General features: G+C 36.8%; 2 protein-coding genes across 9 annotated transcripts; one reads left to right on the top strand and one right to left on the bottom strand.

Annotated features, from left to right (window-relative positions):
* The first annotated feature begins 1500 nt into the window (after positions 1 to 1500).
* On the top strand, positions 1501 to 6554 carry LOC129431465 (uncharacterized). Of its 2 annotated transcripts, none has more exons than XM_073875054.1 (11): positions 1501 to 1771; positions 2713 to 2901; positions 3121 to 3252; positions 3502 to 3984; positions 4085 to 4309; positions 4404 to 4565; positions 4676 to 4770; positions 4881 to 4931; positions 5020 to 5401; positions 5494 to 5658; positions 6209 to 6554. In XM_073875054.1, the coding sequence occupies exons 1-11, from the start codon at positions 1507 to 1509 to the stop codon at positions 6397 to 6399; spliced, it is 2340 nt and encodes a 779-aa protein (XP_073731155.1). In that variant the 5' UTR covers positions 1501 to 1506; the 3' UTR covers positions 6400 to 6554. The 2 variants fall into 2 exon arrangements, with proteins under 2 accessions (XP_073731155.1, XP_073731156.1); XM_073875055.1 differs by lacking the exon at positions 6209 to 6554 and adding an exon at positions 5901 to 6039.
* pcmtd2b (protein-L-isoaspartate (D-aspartate) O-methyltransferase domain containing 2b) lies at positions 2926 to 15771 on the bottom strand. 7 transcript variants are annotated; one of them, XR_012372872.1, is made up of 11 exons: positions 15590 to 15771; positions 11767 to 12125; positions 9289 to 9391; positions 9035 to 9206; positions 8752 to 8875; positions 7620 to 8387; positions 6568 to 6660; positions 5883 to 6069; positions 5492 to 5672; positions 4066 to 5378; positions 3279 to 3963 (listed from the first exon to the last, which is right to left on the bottom strand). XR_012372872.1 is itself a non-coding variant. In XM_055189378.2 (6 exons), the coding sequence occupies exons 2-6, from the start codon at positions 12071 to 12073 to the stop codon at positions 7900 to 7902; spliced, it is 1194 nt and encodes a 397-aa protein (XP_055045353.1). In that variant the 5' UTR covers positions 12074 to 12125; positions 15590 to 15771; the 3' UTR covers positions 6727 to 7899. The 7 variants fall into 7 exon arrangements, 1 of the variants encoding a protein (XP_055045353.1); XR_012372873.1 differs by lacking the exons at positions 3279 to 3963; positions 4066 to 5378 and adding an exon at positions 2926 to 3222; XR_012372871.1 differs by having other exon boundaries at positions 4066 to 5672.
* Positions 15772 to 17103: the final 1332 nt, after the last annotated feature.

Below are 17103 nucleotides of genomic sequence, written 5' to 3'. Positions count from 1 at the left end.
CCCACGTTCACAAAATACTCGTAAGACATTCACTTAACAGTAAACTCTGATTACGCATGAGATTAAGCGAGTATCTGGCAAATGCGAGCGTCTCCTGTATCACAAACCCCTTAGACACGTCTGCAGCAGGCACTTATTTTGACAAGACACGTGATGCACATAAAATCACTCGACGCACAGAACACATATTTTGAAATCACAAACCACACACATGACGAACTTTGCATCGAGCGCCTCGGACAAGGCGAAAAAAGTCACCGGCTGCCACTGTACATAACGGTTCTGTGCTTCTGCAGTTACTCCTATCTTCATGTACATGCAAAAATTTGACCATACTTCGTGTTGACACACACACACACACACACACACACACATTCTGGTTTCCATGTTTTGTGGGGACATTCCATAGACGTAATGCATTTTATACTGTACAAACTGTATATTCTATTCCCCTTACCTAACACTTTTTACAGAAAGTATATTTTCATGGCCTATAACATTTTGTGATCCATAACAATGATTACCAAATTAAAGTATAACACTTTTTTTTAATTATTGAAGTATAACTATTTAAATTTTTTTTTTTTGAAAATTGACTTTGAACAGCAAATGTATCTGCAATTATATAATCACCTATAAGCTAGAAATATAACTGCATGTCTGCAGTCTGATTTATAGATTTGTCCATGTGGTCATATCAAGTCAGACATGAGTTCAATGTTTAAATATACAACCACAAAGAAAATATTTTTTAAATTCATGCACTGATTTTGTTTTTGAATTAAAATGTCATTTATTTTAGTTAACAGTGATGAAGCCCACACTTGTTTTAAACCATTTTGTAATTAAAGTTCAATTTGCTTTAAGATCTGAATTATTGAAAAATTCCACCCTGGATTCATTTAGGCCTCTCTGCATCATGTTGATGGATGAGCGCGGATATGCTTAATGCCAAAAGAGGTTGGATGCACTATTGTGCAGACACAGGCCGGTGATGTTTTCTTTGAAGACCATATTGCTGATAACAGACATCATGAAACATAATTCTGTATGTTAGTTTTACCTGTAAAGAGGACAACTCATGTGAAAAATTGACTTGTGTCATCAAACTATGTCTGCTTTAAATGCCCCTATGTGATTTAAATGAAAAAAAAAAGTTAGATTCTTGTTCAAATAAAACATTTATTGGTGAAAAACAGGCTTGTGGCATTAAAAGGACAAATATATTAAACTAAGTTTATTATTATATAAATTAAATTAAAATTAAACTACAGTATATAAAAATGCACTTCCCCTATTTAAGTTTTGAACATGTAAAAATATACAAAAATAGATTATTAATAACCTGTGTAACTTAGGCACTGCTCAATTGTTATGTGCGCTCACAGAGGAGTGACGATCGTGTATTGTATTGTGACGTCATAATGCTGGCGTTCAATAGAATGGTATATAAAGCGCAGCGCGCAGAATTTCAGTCACTCACTCATGCAGTGGTTATCTGAGCAGATGCAAAGAAAATCACAGAGAGAGACAAAACCTTTACAAAGCGAACAAAGCTTTCAAAACTTATCGAACATCATGTCCTCATCACGTTTACCCTTCGAGGGAAAAACCGATGAGTTGAAAGATGTCCATGGACTGGAAGTTAGCGGTTGTAGTGATCGGTTCCCCGAATTGATTCACGTTCAATCGTGGGATCCATCGCACACGGCTGACGGAAAGTTCATGAAGGTGTCTCGACTGAGGCACGCTGTGGACGAAAGTTCAACAGGTGAGATGCAAAATACATTTATGCTGATATTAGTTAACTGTTAGAAAATCTTTACTTTTAGTAGATTAGCGCACAAATACGCATTGTTTTAATGTCTAACTGGACACGGTTTTCGGTCAATTAAGTATATCAGGGTTGCCTCACGCATTTGGCGCGAGACACGCTCTCACTCTGCTGAATAACAATCCAGCCTAAAGAAAATATAGATTGTTTTTGTGAAGATGGAGCTTAAAGCACCATAGCTTCTTATCTGGATCTAGATTAAAACACCAGAGATGATGCACTAGTTTGAAAAGTGTGCTGTCAGGACATCTGGAGCACTGGGAGGTTTCCTGATGTGCCGCAGGGCATTGTGGGCCGACTCGCTGTTACAATAATAAAAATCACAGTAACGTTAGGCCGACTGTGTTTAATATCTTTGGTTCTACTTGCTAACTGCTGTTCAAAATACAAAAATAGTGTATCTGCCTGCTTTTAGCCGAGTAGGACTTTTATCTGATCAGAAGCCAAACAAGAATTCCCTTAATTTAATTTAAATACTTCACATTTATTTGTATGGCGGATTTTACAATGAATATTGCTTCAAATCGTCTTTACAGAAAATGCATGATTAATATATTAGAAAATAAAGGTGATTAGCAAAATTAACATGTATTAAAGGAATGATGGGGTGATTGTATTATACATGCGATTACTCCCCCCAAAAAAATCTTGCCACAACCCTGAGTATATTAAAAAGTACATGAAAATGTCTGAATATCAACTTAAATATCACACATTATGTTAATTCTAATAAGAACATTTGATAAATGGTCACAATTTTCTTGTATTTTCAGTTTATTAACTTTGGAAAAAAAGGGAGAAAGATTGTGCAGGAATACACAAGTTTACAAACACATGTATTTTCTCATTTGACCACTTATTTAACATTATGTCCTCAGCTGGTTGGCCCCTCACCAACATCGAGGCTGGCACCAGTGAGTGTAAAGATGCCCATGGACTGGACGTCGGCGGGCGCAGTGACCGATTCCCCCAATTGATTCACGTTCAATCGAGGGATTCGTCGCTCTCCGCTGATGGAAAGCTCATGAAGGTGTCCCCGACACACACTGTGGACGAAAGTCCAAAAGGTGAGATGAACTGAACGCACAAACTACATTTATACTTTTATTACATGGAAGACCTGTATTTAACATGTATATAACCACCTAAATATCACGCATTAAGTAAATGGGTTAATTTTCGCACAGTTAAATCTAACATCTGTAAATATTAAAATGGGGTCAGGTCTTCATTGTGCTAGGTTAAGCAACATGTACTCATCTGACTACTTAACATTGCGTCCTCAGCAGGTCCGTCCCTCAACTACACAGAGGGACTGGAAGCTAGTGTTCGAGGTGGCCGTGTCCCTGATCTGAATAACATCCAGTCACGGGATGCATGGCCCTCCACTAGCAGAAAGCGGGAAGACAGCCCAAATGGTACGAACTGAACTGAACATGTAAACTACATTCAAGCATTTTTAATGGAAGTGGTGTAAAACGGCAAAATACAACAATAGATAACATACATCACATTGGATGAGTATAAACATTTTCAAATAAATCCATTTTCCAATACAAATAGTATAACCTACACAACAATAGCATTGAAAACAATACAGTATACACGTAGTCACCATAACAGCTTACATTTCTTCTAATGTACAAATGTTTGGTTCTCTGTTTCAGTACAACGTGGTGAAGGGAGGAATGGCGCAGGGATCTGCGGGTTCATCAAAGGAACTTGGATGGCTGCAAAGCGCCATTTCCTCAGCCGCCACAAAGTGGAGCCTTTCGCTCCACCACTACAACCGGACACAAGTTTTTTTAATCCAAGGCTGTCTGTCCCGTGTGCATCCGATGCACGTCCGGTTATTAATGACAGTGCAGCTAGGGTTTGGTCAATGCCAGGCCAAACTTCTGACGCGGATCTCATTTCTGGAGCGGACGTCAGGTCCCATTCGGACAAGTCCCATTCGGACAGCACGTACCCTTCGTACAGCTTGTCCCTCTCCGACTATGGCTGCGGAGTTATTGGTGAGCCAGCACCAATGCTGTTTACCTTAAGCAGCGATTCTTTCCCTGATCGGTCAGAAGCATCTTGTATGGCAACTGACAGCAGCTCCAGTGAAAGCTCTTACAAAACATTAACTGTTGATCAAGGCATAAAAGGTAAGATGAAATGAGCCAAATACAAGCTGCAACAAATAATTTATATTTAATCTGTGATCAGAGATTTTTTTTACTAATTACATTTTGCTCTTCGATTTAGAGCAAGCACTATTTTTTCCTGTCGATGAGTGCGGAGCGGATCAGAGGAAAGATGTTGACAGATCGAAGCTGTTTAGCCTTAGCAGCAATTCTTTCTTCTATCAGTCGAAAGAATCTCGTCTGTCAACTGAAAGCAGCTCCAGTGAGAGCTTGTACGAAACAAACACTGTTGAAAACAGTACAAAGGAAGAACCCACAAGACTGGACAGTGATCATGGCATGAAAGGTAAGATGAAATGAGCCAAATACAAGCTGCAACAAATAATTGATACTGTGATCAGAGATGTTTTTTACTAATTACGTTTTGCTTTTTGAATTAGAAGAAATTGCCACAACGAAAAAGCAGACAGGAATCTGTGGGTATTTTAAGAGAAAGTGGGATAAAGCAATGCAAACCTTAAACTGCTGTTTTAAGGGTAAAGTGGAACCGATGGAGGCATACACAACTGCTTCTAATGAAGCTCTTTTTGAGCCTACAGAGGGTGAGTCTGATATAACTTTTTTTAGTTTATGTTTCATTTGATCACATTGCAATTGTAGTTCATGCAAGACAATCAAATAACTCATAGACAATATTATCATGTGTTGCCAGGAGTTGTGGAGTCTTACTATAAGTTTGGCAAATTGCTGGGAGAAGGAGGATTTGGATTGGTCCGTACTGGTACCCGCATTTCTGATGGCAAAGAGGTAGTGTGCTCTTACCAAATTCAAGAAACACAATATACACTACGATACACAATTTGATCACTACAACATATAGATTAAATGTCATGTACGAGGACTTTTTTCTTTTGCAGGTTGCCATTAAAATCATTTCCAGGCGGCTGAGTAGAGAGACCATTGTTATTGTGAGTGGCAAATATTATTGAATATATAATTGCTTGTGATAATATACATTTTATCTTAAATTTGCTCTTTTTTGTCTTCTCTCTTTAGCCGGGCTATTCCAAACCTCTGCCTGTAGAAGTGGCACTATTGATTAAGATGAATCAAGCTCCCATAAGTCAATATGCCATAAAAATGTTGGAATGGTTTATAGACTCACAAGACATCGTGATCATTATGGAGTACCCTCAACCCTGCCAAAGCTTGAGCCACATCATGAAACGCAATCGTACACTGAGTGAAGAAACCGCTCGTGTAATAATGCGTCAAACAGTACAGGCAGTAATAAACTGCTATGATCACGATGTCTTTCACAGCGACATCCATCCAGGCAACTTCCTAGTCAACACAGAGACGTTAGACACCAAGCTGATTGACTTCGGCTGTGGTCAGCTGTATACTGATGGCGTCTACAAAAGTCATAAGTACATAGGTGAACTGGCATTTTGTTTTCCTATAGCACAATGTGGAAATTTTTTATCCATTTTACAGATTTGCTCAACTCTGAAAATGCTTTGCTTACAGGGCTAAAAGATTTCATTCCACCGGAAGTCAGAAAGAACCGGAAGTTTCACGCCATCCCAGCAAACGTCTGGGGTCTAGGAATGGTCCTGTATGAAATGGTTAATGGATACAAGTCGTATGTGAAATCCAAAGAAGTCCAGTTTGCGAATACCAGCTTATCTGAAGGTGAATGAATAGCACTATTGAAAAGAAAATCACAGAAATGTTGAAAACGTACAGTTACAATACAGAATCCAATCTAGCAAGTATAGCAAAGGTTAAACAGTGAGACTCTCTGAACATGGAGGTTCAAATAATGTAGTCAGAGGCTTAAGTAAATAATATGAACCTCATAGTAGCCACAGTTTAGGTATGTATACATTAAGTTATGTGATGTGATCATGACTAACCAGCTCTCATCTTTACAGAATGTTGTAGTCTTATAAGACAATGTCTAGCACGTGATCCAGCCGAACGCCCCTCATTACAGCAGATCTTACAGCACAGATGGTTTAATCCAGAATGAAGTCAGGCAGGGGCTTCTGTTCATCATTGCTGTTTGTCTTGAGGTAGCGTTACAGACAGAGTAGTCAGAGTCTGTATAGAGGTGTTGAAGTGAACAGGGGACATTGTTTAGTTAACAGATTTTCTAGTCGAACGCTTGATCCTATTATAAATATAATGACTAGGTAAACAGGAGACTAAATAAAGATTTTTCTTTGTTTCCTTTTTTAAGGTTGGACACAAAAGTGCTGGACACCAAACTGGACTGAGCAGACCAGACTACACCAGACCTTAAAAAATATTATATTATTATTATTGTATAATTTTTTATTATTGTTATTGCATAATTTTTATTATTTGTTGTTAATATTATTACTGTTTTATATTTATTATTATTTTTTATTGTATCATATTTATATGTAATCATTGTAAATAGTTTATAATGATGATGTGCACTTGTTACATTCTATTGTATGTCACTTAAATAAAATATCTTATAACCTTTACTGTGTTTGCATAAAAGACTCCTATTATAGATGACCTTATCCATCCAAAAATTACACTTTAGCTTCCATAAAAATAAAAGATTACCTTAATGTGTCATTCTCACAGTCAACTTTCATTTCATCCCTAACTTCCTCTCCTTATATGGTGATGTCATAGTGTGGTAATCTGAAGCCTGGCCTTGATACATAAACACACGAAAATTCAAGTAGGTTAAGATGAAAAATGAACACTAGCACTCTTCAGTTTTTTCAGTGTGCAAATTCAAACTTTATTGAAGGGTCTATTACCTACAAGCACAGCCTTTTAAAGCAAAACCTGGTAGATATGCTTGTACGTCAGTTTACAGCAAAATAATTCACAGATGATGATAATAGCCTGGATTAAAGAGCTACCTAAACATTAGTAATATCAAATAGAAATGAAGAGAAGCACCTGCAAACAAAACTTAATGTAGAAATTAGATCCTGTTATTTCAAAATCCAAGTGTTCTTTTTTCATCTGCTTGGTGATGTACAAAAAATAGTATTTTGCTATTTTTGGTCAAATAATATAAAGTTCATTTTATGTTTTGGTCTTTTTTTAACTAAATATTCCTGAGCAGGGCCGTTGATTGAACGATTAACGAATTATAATTTTGAATTTGTAGTGAAAAGACTAAAGTGCTTTATGTTTCTAACAAAATCTATTAAAAGTTTGTGTTAACTTACTTATCAATAAATAGAGTTTCACTAAAAATTATTTTTATTCCATACAATCTTTCCAACAGAATTAGGATTAGTTTGTCATATGACAATGTCTGTGTATCAATCTAAGAGCTGGCAACATTTGATAACTGGGCCCAAAAAATGATATCAGCCTCAGAATAAGCCGACATGACATCACGACGTGTCAATCAAATTTAAATGATGTAAAACGACACACGCTCTACCACAAACTCTAATACTGAAAACTGTGAGTGCAGAACAGCAGTAGACATGCAGATGCTGTTCATTCTTTCAGAGAAGTGGGAAGAATTTAACAGTTTGGGGTCCTGTGTAAAGCTATCAAAAAATATTCAACCCTTTGGTCCATAATATCAATCTATACAACATCCCAAAGTGATGCTACTCTATAAGAGCTCCACACAACAAGCTCACCTCCCATACAAACCAATGCAATTCCCACAGGGACGAAGTGTTGCGGGACATCTGTAAGCATGATCACAGAGGGGAACGCTGAAATTATACAGGCGATACGTTTTTCATCTCGAATCCAGTGGCTTTGCTTGTCAAAAGGATGGGGTATCATGATGTCATTAAATGGGAACTTCATTGTCATGCTAATCCAGTAGTTAGAGAGGTTTACGAAGAAGAAACGCCTTTCCTTTGTGCCTAATCGCCTTAGCGCTACACCGCACCTATTAGATCTTACCACGTCTCATTTCTCTCTGTAATACAGCAGATACATCTTCAGCGGCTCAGGTAAGGGGAGTCTCAGAATCCTCTCTCTCAGAACATTAACTGGAGGCTCGGCACGGGCCGCCCCGCCTCTGCTTTTCTCATCTTCGTTGCTAGCGCCTCCCTCCTCGTCCTCCTCGGGCAGGTCTTCTCTCACCCTGCGACAACCTCTTTCCTCTTCTTCCTCCACCTCATCTTCATCCTCCTCCACTCCTCCCGGGTAGTTGCAGTCGTCCATGGCGGTGGGAATCATGGAGTCGTGGAGGACCACAGAGTTGACGCACTGCCTGTAGAAACGGCGACAGAAGCGGCGGCGTTCGAACCGGGGGCCGTAGCGGTGCATGGCTCGAGCCCCCGGGAATGAGACGCGTCTCTTCGTACGTCCTTCCCCCATGGATATGGGCTGACGCAGAGTGCGCCGGATGGCAATCCGGGAGAGGTCCTGCAATGTCCTTACCTCAAAAATGGCTGGAAGAAACAATGAAGAGAAAGAGAGTTTTTATAAATGTGTGTAATTTTACAAAATGTTTTAAATAAAATTGTTACAATAAGAGTAGTAATATGTCAAACTGTTCCATTATAAATGTACTATGGCTGACTCTATGATACAGTGATCATCACACTTCAAGATGTGACATTTACGCTGGATTGCATTTTGCATAACAGCTTGCAAATTATCCGGAATATTTTCCTTTCAAGCATGCAAATGAGTCGGGGAATGTCAAATGCGCATCGTTTTGGTGTGAAAAATCATTTGCAATGATCATTTACTCAATTGTATTGGACGTGGTGTGAGCAGGCTATGAGATGTCTGACTCTTCAGTGCACTTACGTAAAACAGCGCTTTTAGGTCTGCCATTGAGATTCTGCTTGGGCTGAACCAATGGGGCGAAGGTCACAGCAATGATTTTCTTGGTGTCCCAGGTGCTCTGACCTGTGCGGGTGATCTTGGTTAACTGCAATAAAAAAGCTTATAATAATTCCTTAAGTGAGTATTAACTACACAACATAATGTGCATAATAATTACTATTACAACGCAAATGTATTGCAAAAGAATACAAACGTTTAATTTTCTGAGATCACTTCTGAAGTTTATAAATAAACATGCACCAACCTTCTCCTCCAGGGGTAGAACTAAGATCCCGCCAACCTTTAACAGGTTCTTCATGTAGTTCTCATACTCTTTTTGGACTCCTGCACCACAGTAAACCCTGTCATACTGTCTGCTCTCTGGTGGGATCTCCAGACAGTTTCCCACAACAAAAGTGGGCTCGCAGAACTCGAACCTGCAGCCATAAAAACAAAACTGATTAAGTAATACAATTCAATGACAAGTAAAAGACTGTCAAATTCATAGTAATAGCTCACTTGTCAAAGCTGTCGCTGGTTTTGATGAAGTGGTCAAGTTTCTGATATGCGTATTCAACAACATCGGCATGTAGTTCCACACCATGATTTACACCAAACGGACCTGCAGGATTTACTAAATATGAGTTATTCATGCGACTACAAACTAAAATTTATTGCAAACCAAACCTGACTAGAGTAATCTAACCCTTAAAGGGGACATTTCACAAGACCCAAATAAATCTTGGGTGTCCCCAGAGTACGTATGTGAAGTTTTAGCTCAAAATACCATATACGGTAGATAATTTATTTTAGCATGTTAAAATTGACACTTTGTATGTGTGAGCAAAAATGGTGTGTCCTTTAAAATGCAAATGAGCTGATCTCTGCACTAAATGGCAGGGCCGTGGTTGGATAGTGCAGATTAAGGGCTGTACTATTATCCCCTTCTGACATCACAAGGGGAGCCTAATTTCAATTACCTATTTTTTTTACATGTTTGCAGAGAATGGTTTATTAACACTAAGTTACTGGGTTGATCTTTTTCAAATTTTCTAGGTTGATAGAAGCACTGGGGACCCAATTATAGCACTTAAACATGGAAAAAGTCAGATTTTCATGTTATGTCTTCTTTAACGCATGGAAGCAGACATATATAAAAATAAAGACAAATGATCTTTATAAAAAGTTTAACAAGATTGTCTCTACTGTTTAATCTAAAATGTATTATATGTAAAGCTACTTTGCAACAATGCAAAACTGTTAAAACCGCAATAGAAACGAAACTTTAAGCAACTGAAATGTTGACAGGATTTAGATTATGCCTAAATACAAAATGCTTTTCTAAGAATATAAATTCAGTGACATTATTTCTTACTATATTGGTAAATTAAAAAAAAATTACCATCATTTAGTGAGGTTTATGCTTAAAGCTAAAATTAATAATTTTTGCCTCTCTATCGCCATCTCTGTATGAATATAAAATGGCAGGTTATGTGCTATCTATATCGATACACGAGCTGAAGTCAAATTAACTCAAACTGACATTTCATGTGAAATTGTACCCGACATCTTAAATTATAAACCTGTGACGTAACCAGAACAACTGCGACCATAATTTTGAAACACATGGAGAAGTTATGGTAGCCGCCACCGGAAAAACATGTCCTCGTTGGAGACAACTTAGTTTAAAGGTTTGGGCTTCCGTAGAAACATGGCGGCACAAAATGGCAACTTCCATGTAAGGGGACCCTCGTGTATGTAGATAAAAAACGTCTCATTTTAAGGTAATAAACACATAACGGTTCATTATCAAAGGTCTTTATACACCCCTAATAATATAGTTTTGAATATTATTTTGCATTTCTGCCAAAAGATCTTTCTAAAAATTACACACTGCACCTTTAAGTAGCCTGGTCCAACCAGACTCTCGTACATTCATTTCATTTGTACAGAGAGTCTGGCCACGCTCCATTGCAAAGCGTTACTTCCGTTAAGGAGGGTCCTCTGTTGAAGTTTAAAACTATTGGATCTGCCCAGCGTCACTCTGAATCTGCCATAACCAATCCCTAACGAATCAAACTTTTCCCGAACCCCGTGGGGAGGAGGGCCATAACGTGTCTGGCGAACGACCTCAACGTCATCGTTCTTAGCCACCCCCCTCTGTTCGCTGATTGGACCTGCAGATTTTTGCCAGAGATAACGAAACTCTACTCAGCAGTCCCAGACGTTGTACTGAAGCGAAATGAAAATTAAGCAGAAGCACGTAGGAGGGCGGAGCCAGGCTCCAATTTAAGCAGAATGAATACATTATCCTGTACCTAAATCAACTAAAGAGCCACCGGGTTCATCGATTTCCAGAATTTTTATTATATTCACTTCTTTGAATTTGGCATTTCCTTAGCTCGCAAGGCCTCACGTGACAGTTAAGTGTTCATTAAATGCACACTTAAAAATCAAGCTGGAAGTATGAGGTCATCTACTTTTTGCCTCTTGTTTTACTGTTAAATTTAGGCATACTTCTCCCCTACTTTCACCTACTATATGTGACTCCGCACCACAAAACGAGTCACAAGTCGCACAGGTATATTTGTAGCAAATTGCCAAAAATACATTGTATGGGTCAAAATTATTTATTATTTTATTCCAATAAAATCATATTAAGTAATCTTCTATGTTTTTATGAAGATATTTGGTAAATGTCCTACCGTAAATATGTATTTATCATTAGTGCTATGTGCTAAGGACTTTACTTGGACAAGGCACGCCTTTTCTGCACCCTCAAATGCCAGATGTTGTATCTCACCCAAACATTGTTCTATCCTAACCATACATCCTTAAAATACAGTATTTATTCAATTTTCAGATGAATTATAAATCTCAACTTAAAACCATTTACCTTTATGACTGGTTTTGTGGTCCAGGGTCACATATAGTAGGAAGTAGGAGATGCAGCGAAACTTACAGATTGCATTTTATAAACAAGAACCAAAAACTTACCCAGTATAAGGCCCACCATGGTGCTGAGATAACCCGTCCCACTGCCAAGGTTAAGAAAAGACAGACCAGGCTGCAGGTCCAAGGCCTCCATCACCTCAGAGTAGATACACGGAGCAGACAGGTGGAGGTTCCCGTGCCGCCAAGCCAGGTCTTTATACGCACTGTCACGACACTCCTCTAGATAATATTCAGCTCTGTCAATGGCTCTGAAGGCCTTTTCCACCAGATCTGAACGGATGTAGTGGGCTTCCTTCAGGTTGTCAATCAACTCATCGTTGTCCTCGCCTGCACTGACAGCTCCGCCCATGGTGACAGGTGAAGAGCTTCTATAGACAGACCTGAGGTTTGCCTATCACTGTCTGAAAAATAGCACAAACTTAAAGAAACAGTTTATTCAAAAATAAAGGTGAGTGATGATAACAAACGATTCATTTATTGGGTAAATTATTCCTTTAAGACAAAGTATAAAAATAAAATCATACTCTTACATACAAAATTGGTGCTATTCCAAATCCCAATCCCAGGCATTACATTTCAATGACAACGCTTATTTTTTTCCTAAGTGATTTGACGTAACTATTTTCACTGGTGAATGGACAGATAGATAAAACACTGACGACAGCGCCCAGCCATATCTACGGAAACAGGACATTGAAGGTGGAGGCTTTTGGCATGGCAAAGAGAGAAACTGCACCAGAGACTTTAGCAACTGCAAAGCAACCACTCGAGATAAGTTTGACATGAACAAGCACTTTTCACATTTTCTTTAGAAAAATGTAGATTAAAATACATTTAAAAGTATGATAAGCATGGTATGGCCTGAAAATGGATTACAAACTGAAATGCAAATTTTTTTTGACAAACTGCAGACCTATTTCCCTTTTTAAATTACATTCTAATGTGTTTTTAAGTCTGTGGTCTATTATAACTCAGTGGTAGAGCATAGCGTTTGCAGCACAACAGGTCATGGGTTTGAACCCAGGCAATACACATACTGATTAAAAATGTATATCTTGTACTGCGTTGTATTTCACTTTGGATAAAAGTGTCTGCCAAATAAAACATTCTTAATATAACAACAACTTAATTCATTAATGACATGCAGACATACAAGTTTATATTTGATTTAGTTATAAATAATATGCCTAACAGATTAGCAGGTGAGAAGAGAATAATTAAAAACAATTTAATCATTTACAACTCACAGCATGTCAGGTATCTGAGCTGAAATGCCAGCCAACATAACATTCAACTTACTATAGTGCAATTTGCCTTCAGCTATTCTTCTTTCACTCTCTATTTTTAGAGGTCCGACAATGCCAAGTTAAAAAGTGGCACACTGTTATGTTCCAACAACTTGAACCCGAATCTCCATGTACAGCAGCTAGTGTTTGTTTGTTATTTTGGCAAGTAGACAAGACAGCACATTGTCTAACCAAGGTTAACTTGGTTAGCAAAGAGCACATTGTAAAAAAAAACATATAATAAAAAACAAGAAGCCACTCCAAGGTTTCTATACACTCAGGGTTTTCCTACATAGAGAATTCGGAGGCAGTCGTCTCCGCTGGATTGTATTGTCCTTTGTAACTGCTGGCTAAATTTTACAACAGGTGTCTCAAACTGCTTTCCTTCTTTGGCCAACATTTACCGTCAAAAACATAATCCGGCCCTCAGAAAGATTTTTATTTACTCGGTTTAATATTTGATCAACTTTTATGGGGCCGTTCACATGTCGCATCTAAAAATGTGTGTTAAGCGTATGCATGGGCATTATTTTGGCACCATTTAAGCCTGCAAGTGAGCCCAAATCATGATTGATTTATAAAATTGTGTTGTTTTGAAAAGAAGTAAAACATCATAATATTAATGTAGTGACAGGGAATTTTTATTTATTTATTTTACTAATAGCACTCATCAGCCATCACCTGTACCAATCAACAGGTCTTGCATACCTTATGAGCATCATCTCTTGGCTTTCTTGGCCTTCAATCTTTTCTTTAAAGACTTTCTGTCCACTCCAAACTCATTTTCTAGCTACCGTTTTTTGGACACGTGCTGTTTTTTCTAACAAATGGTACACGTTTGCAGACATCTATTATTGGTGCTAATTTGTAGGCCTATCTAAATATAGACCAAATTAATAATAAGATGTTAGTAAGGTAAGGTTAAAGGTTGGTTAGGTGAAAGCACACAAAGATCTGTCATTGTTAAACACTTTCATTTAGAAAATCATCAACGTTGGTAATTAGAAGGATTCCTCATTGAAACGTATAATGTGGGTTTAAATGGTTCAACAGTGAAAAATGGTAAACAATATTTTTTTTTTACAAATATAACATGTCTACAAATACACGCAATATACTGTGGACTAAGCATCATAGTTGTTTTCATTGTGCCTACATAAAAAAAATATTCAAGGTTAGCTTGTGTTGGCTATACTAGATTAAAATATATTCCAATAAATCATTAAAATGTAGTGTTTGTAGTTCACGTGCTTTATTTTTATATCTATCTTTCAGTAAGGTTTATAGTTTGACCCTGAGATAGCTTTCTTTTCATTTAAAAGGAAAAGATATAAAATGATAAAAGTACTATTTGTTCACAAACAAAACAATACATTTATTTCTTATTTGACATAATATCAATGCATATACCAAAGAAATGAGTGACAATTGTAGAAATGTGTTTATTTCTAAAAGAAAACATCAAAGTTTTGGGGTGTCTTTGTGTGAGGTCTACAGAAATGGCGTGCACATGAATGCGTCGAACTCAACATTACAAATATAATTGGCATGCAAAAAAAGGTCAGGAAAGTAAAAAAAAAATCACTGGATTGCTTAAAATAATGAGAAGCATAAAATGATTTTTTTCTTTTTATATTTTTGACGTCAAAGCTGAAAGTGGCCTAAAAAGTTACATGGGCCTAATGCAGGGGTCTACAACCTACAACTTTTTTTCTTTTACTTGTTGATTTTATTTTACTTGTTGATGTTTTATCATTGTTACAGTAACAAGTAAGCTAACAAAGTATTGGTACATCCCACATTAAAAATACGGTAGTATACTAACTATAATGTTTACATTGTGGTACATTACAGTAACTACTACACTTTAAACTATAGTATTCTGTAGTAACTCTAGTGAATTGGTAAACTATAGTAAACACTGTAGTATACAGAAATATTACTATAGCAAGGTTAAAAACACTATATAATCTAGGAATTTTACTATAGTAAATAGGCTACTAAAGTATACTACAGCATTTGTCCTGTGGGATCAGTGCATCTCTAATTTGAATGATAAACATTTTCAAGCAACTACAGTACTCAGTAGATTTTAGGTCAGTATTATACATTATAATAAACATATCGCTTCTGCCTAAATGCTTATCTTTGTCATGTACTACTGGAGTTATGGACCTTCACCTATTTTTAACAAACAAACAAACGTTAAGCATGTGACACCACAACACACACACGCGCGCGGTCCGTCTGACCTGAATAATATACATTTACAGTATCAAAACAAAAAAAATAACGTTGGGTTGTTACATAGCGCTTGTTTAAAGTGTAAGGGAAAGTGGACGATACTGCGACGATTCGAACAAAAACAACAAGGTTTATAAACACGCTCTAACCCAATAACCGATTTTAAACAAGAAAAAATAAAATATATAAGTCACGCGCATATTAAACATTTAACAGTAGTTTAATGCACACGAGTGCACGAGCTATCTGCAACCAGCGATGTAAACAAAAGCATCTCTCTTTGCCACGCTCTGGCACTCATTATATCTCGCTGCGCAGTTTACGTCTGTTCTTACCGTGTGAATACGGACCTCGGAGATTGTCTCGTACAGACCAACAACGTCCATCGATTACATTTCGGTGAGTGTTGTCAATTTCGCAGGGACATGTTTGGAGGAAACGGGCACAATAACGCCTTACTTGCCAGCGAAAAATTGACGCGATGTAAACATAACCCACCTGACGCGCTGACGTCACACGCACGACGTCACATGCGTTGCCAGCCCACGGGTTACCAAATACTCAAAACTCCAAAGTATTGATAACAAAAAAATGTAGAAATATATTTTTTATACGCCAAAGAATTTAAGGTTATTGAAAATTGAACTTGTATAAGCGGTCTCTCATTTTATTTATATAAAAAATATTTATTTTTTGATTTGTCTAAATTTGTGTAATGTAAATCCAATTTCTTAAATATGTTATCTTTTTGGATGTCTTGTTAAAAATGTAAATGTTTATGTTATGTTCAATATCTTAAAAAAAAAAAAAAAAAATGACGAAAAAACACCCTTGCAATTTATTCTTATAAAAAATGTATGGATACTGATAATAAATGTACATTTTTTAATATGCATTAGGAAAACTTACATAAGTTATTTTATAATTGTGATATAATATTAAAAATTTGGTCTGAATATGTAACTCCTTTTTATTTGATCCAAGAAATTATGTGTTATCTTTTAAAGATGTTATATTTTATATACTCACAAATGCAAAATGTCTAAATATGTAGGGAACCTTATATTTTATATGGTAAATATTATATTCACAGAAAAATGTTTGCAAAATCCTTACCTAATTGAAAATTACTTTTATTAGAATTTTTTCAATATAAATTTCTTAGAGTTGCTAAATAAATCCCTGATGTTTATAATGTTTATAAAGAACAAAATAATGATATGTTGTAAGAATTTATGGAGATGCCTTTTTCCTTACAATTTCCCTGCATTTATTATACAGTATGGTTTTTGTTTACTGTGAACTTGTCTTTTACGAAGAAGGAATTGGTCTCTTTTTGCTCTTATACCTTTTGCTTACTTTCTATATATAATTTCTACCATACTGTTTTATTGTAATAATATCTTGTTAAGCAATAAATTCACGAAATCCTTAATACGCCTCTTATAAATCAAGTTATGAGCACAGCACAGATCGTCATTGGCTGTTTATGTAAGCTGTGAGCACCTGTAGGTAAAGTGTTTCATATATTTGTACCTAACAGCAGTTCTATACATATCCCTTCAAATATAGGCTATATTGTACCAACAAGTGTCTCTATACATATGCCTTCTCATATTGTACCCAAGTATTTCTGATATGCTTTCACATATTTATACTCTGCCTATAAGTGTTTGTAGCCTATGTAAGCCTTCACATCTATACTGTATTTAAAAGTGTTTCTATACGTACTCCTTCACATCACTTCTACTGTAAATGCGTTTCTAAACATGCCTACAATACCTAGTACCTACAAGTCTATACATACAGTATGCCGTCATACACTATAATGGACAAAAGTTTTGAGATG

The sequence above is a fragment of the Misgurnus anguillicaudatus genome, chromosome 13, assembly GCF_027580225.2.
Source record: "Misgurnus anguillicaudatus chromosome 13, ASM2758022v2, whole genome shotgun sequence".
Taxonomy (NCBI): Eukaryota; Metazoa; Chordata; class Actinopteri; order Cypriniformes; family Cobitidae; genus Misgurnus; species Misgurnus anguillicaudatus.
The sequence above is the reverse complement of the archived record's forward strand: the minus strand, read 5'-3'. Positions and strand labels throughout refer to the sequence as shown.

What these genes read in the sequence shown, in the direction of transcription:
- LOC129431465 (XM_073875054.1), top strand. Translation starts at nt 1,507, where the DNA reads ATGCAAAGAAAATCACAGAGAGAGACAAAACCTTTACAAAGCGAACAA. An exon ending in TCTTTTTGAGCCTACAGAGG is followed by an intron (nt 4,566 to 4,675) that starts GTGAGTCTGATA and finishes ATGTGTTGCCAG; the next exon opens with GAGTTGTGGAGTCTTACTAT. An exon ending in GTAGAGAGACCATTGTTATT is followed by an intron (nt 4,932 to 5,019) that starts GTGAGTGGCAAA and finishes TTCTCTCTTTAG; the next exon opens with CCGGGCTATTCCAAACCTCT.
- pcmtd2b (XM_055189378.2), bottom strand. Translation starts at nt 12,073, where the DNA reads ATGGGCGGAGCTGTCAGTGCAGGCGAGGACAACGATGAGTTGATTGAC. An exon ending in ACCAGCGACAGCTTTGACAA is followed by an intron (nt 9,207 to 9,288) that starts GTGAGCTATTAC and finishes TTATGGCTGCAG; the next exon opens with GTTCGAGTTCTGCGAGCCCA. An exon ending in ACCTAAAAGCGCTGTTTTAC is followed by an intron (nt 8,388 to 8,751) that starts GTAAGTGCACTG and finishes TGTTTCTTCCAG; the next exon opens with CCATTTTTGAGGTAAGGACA.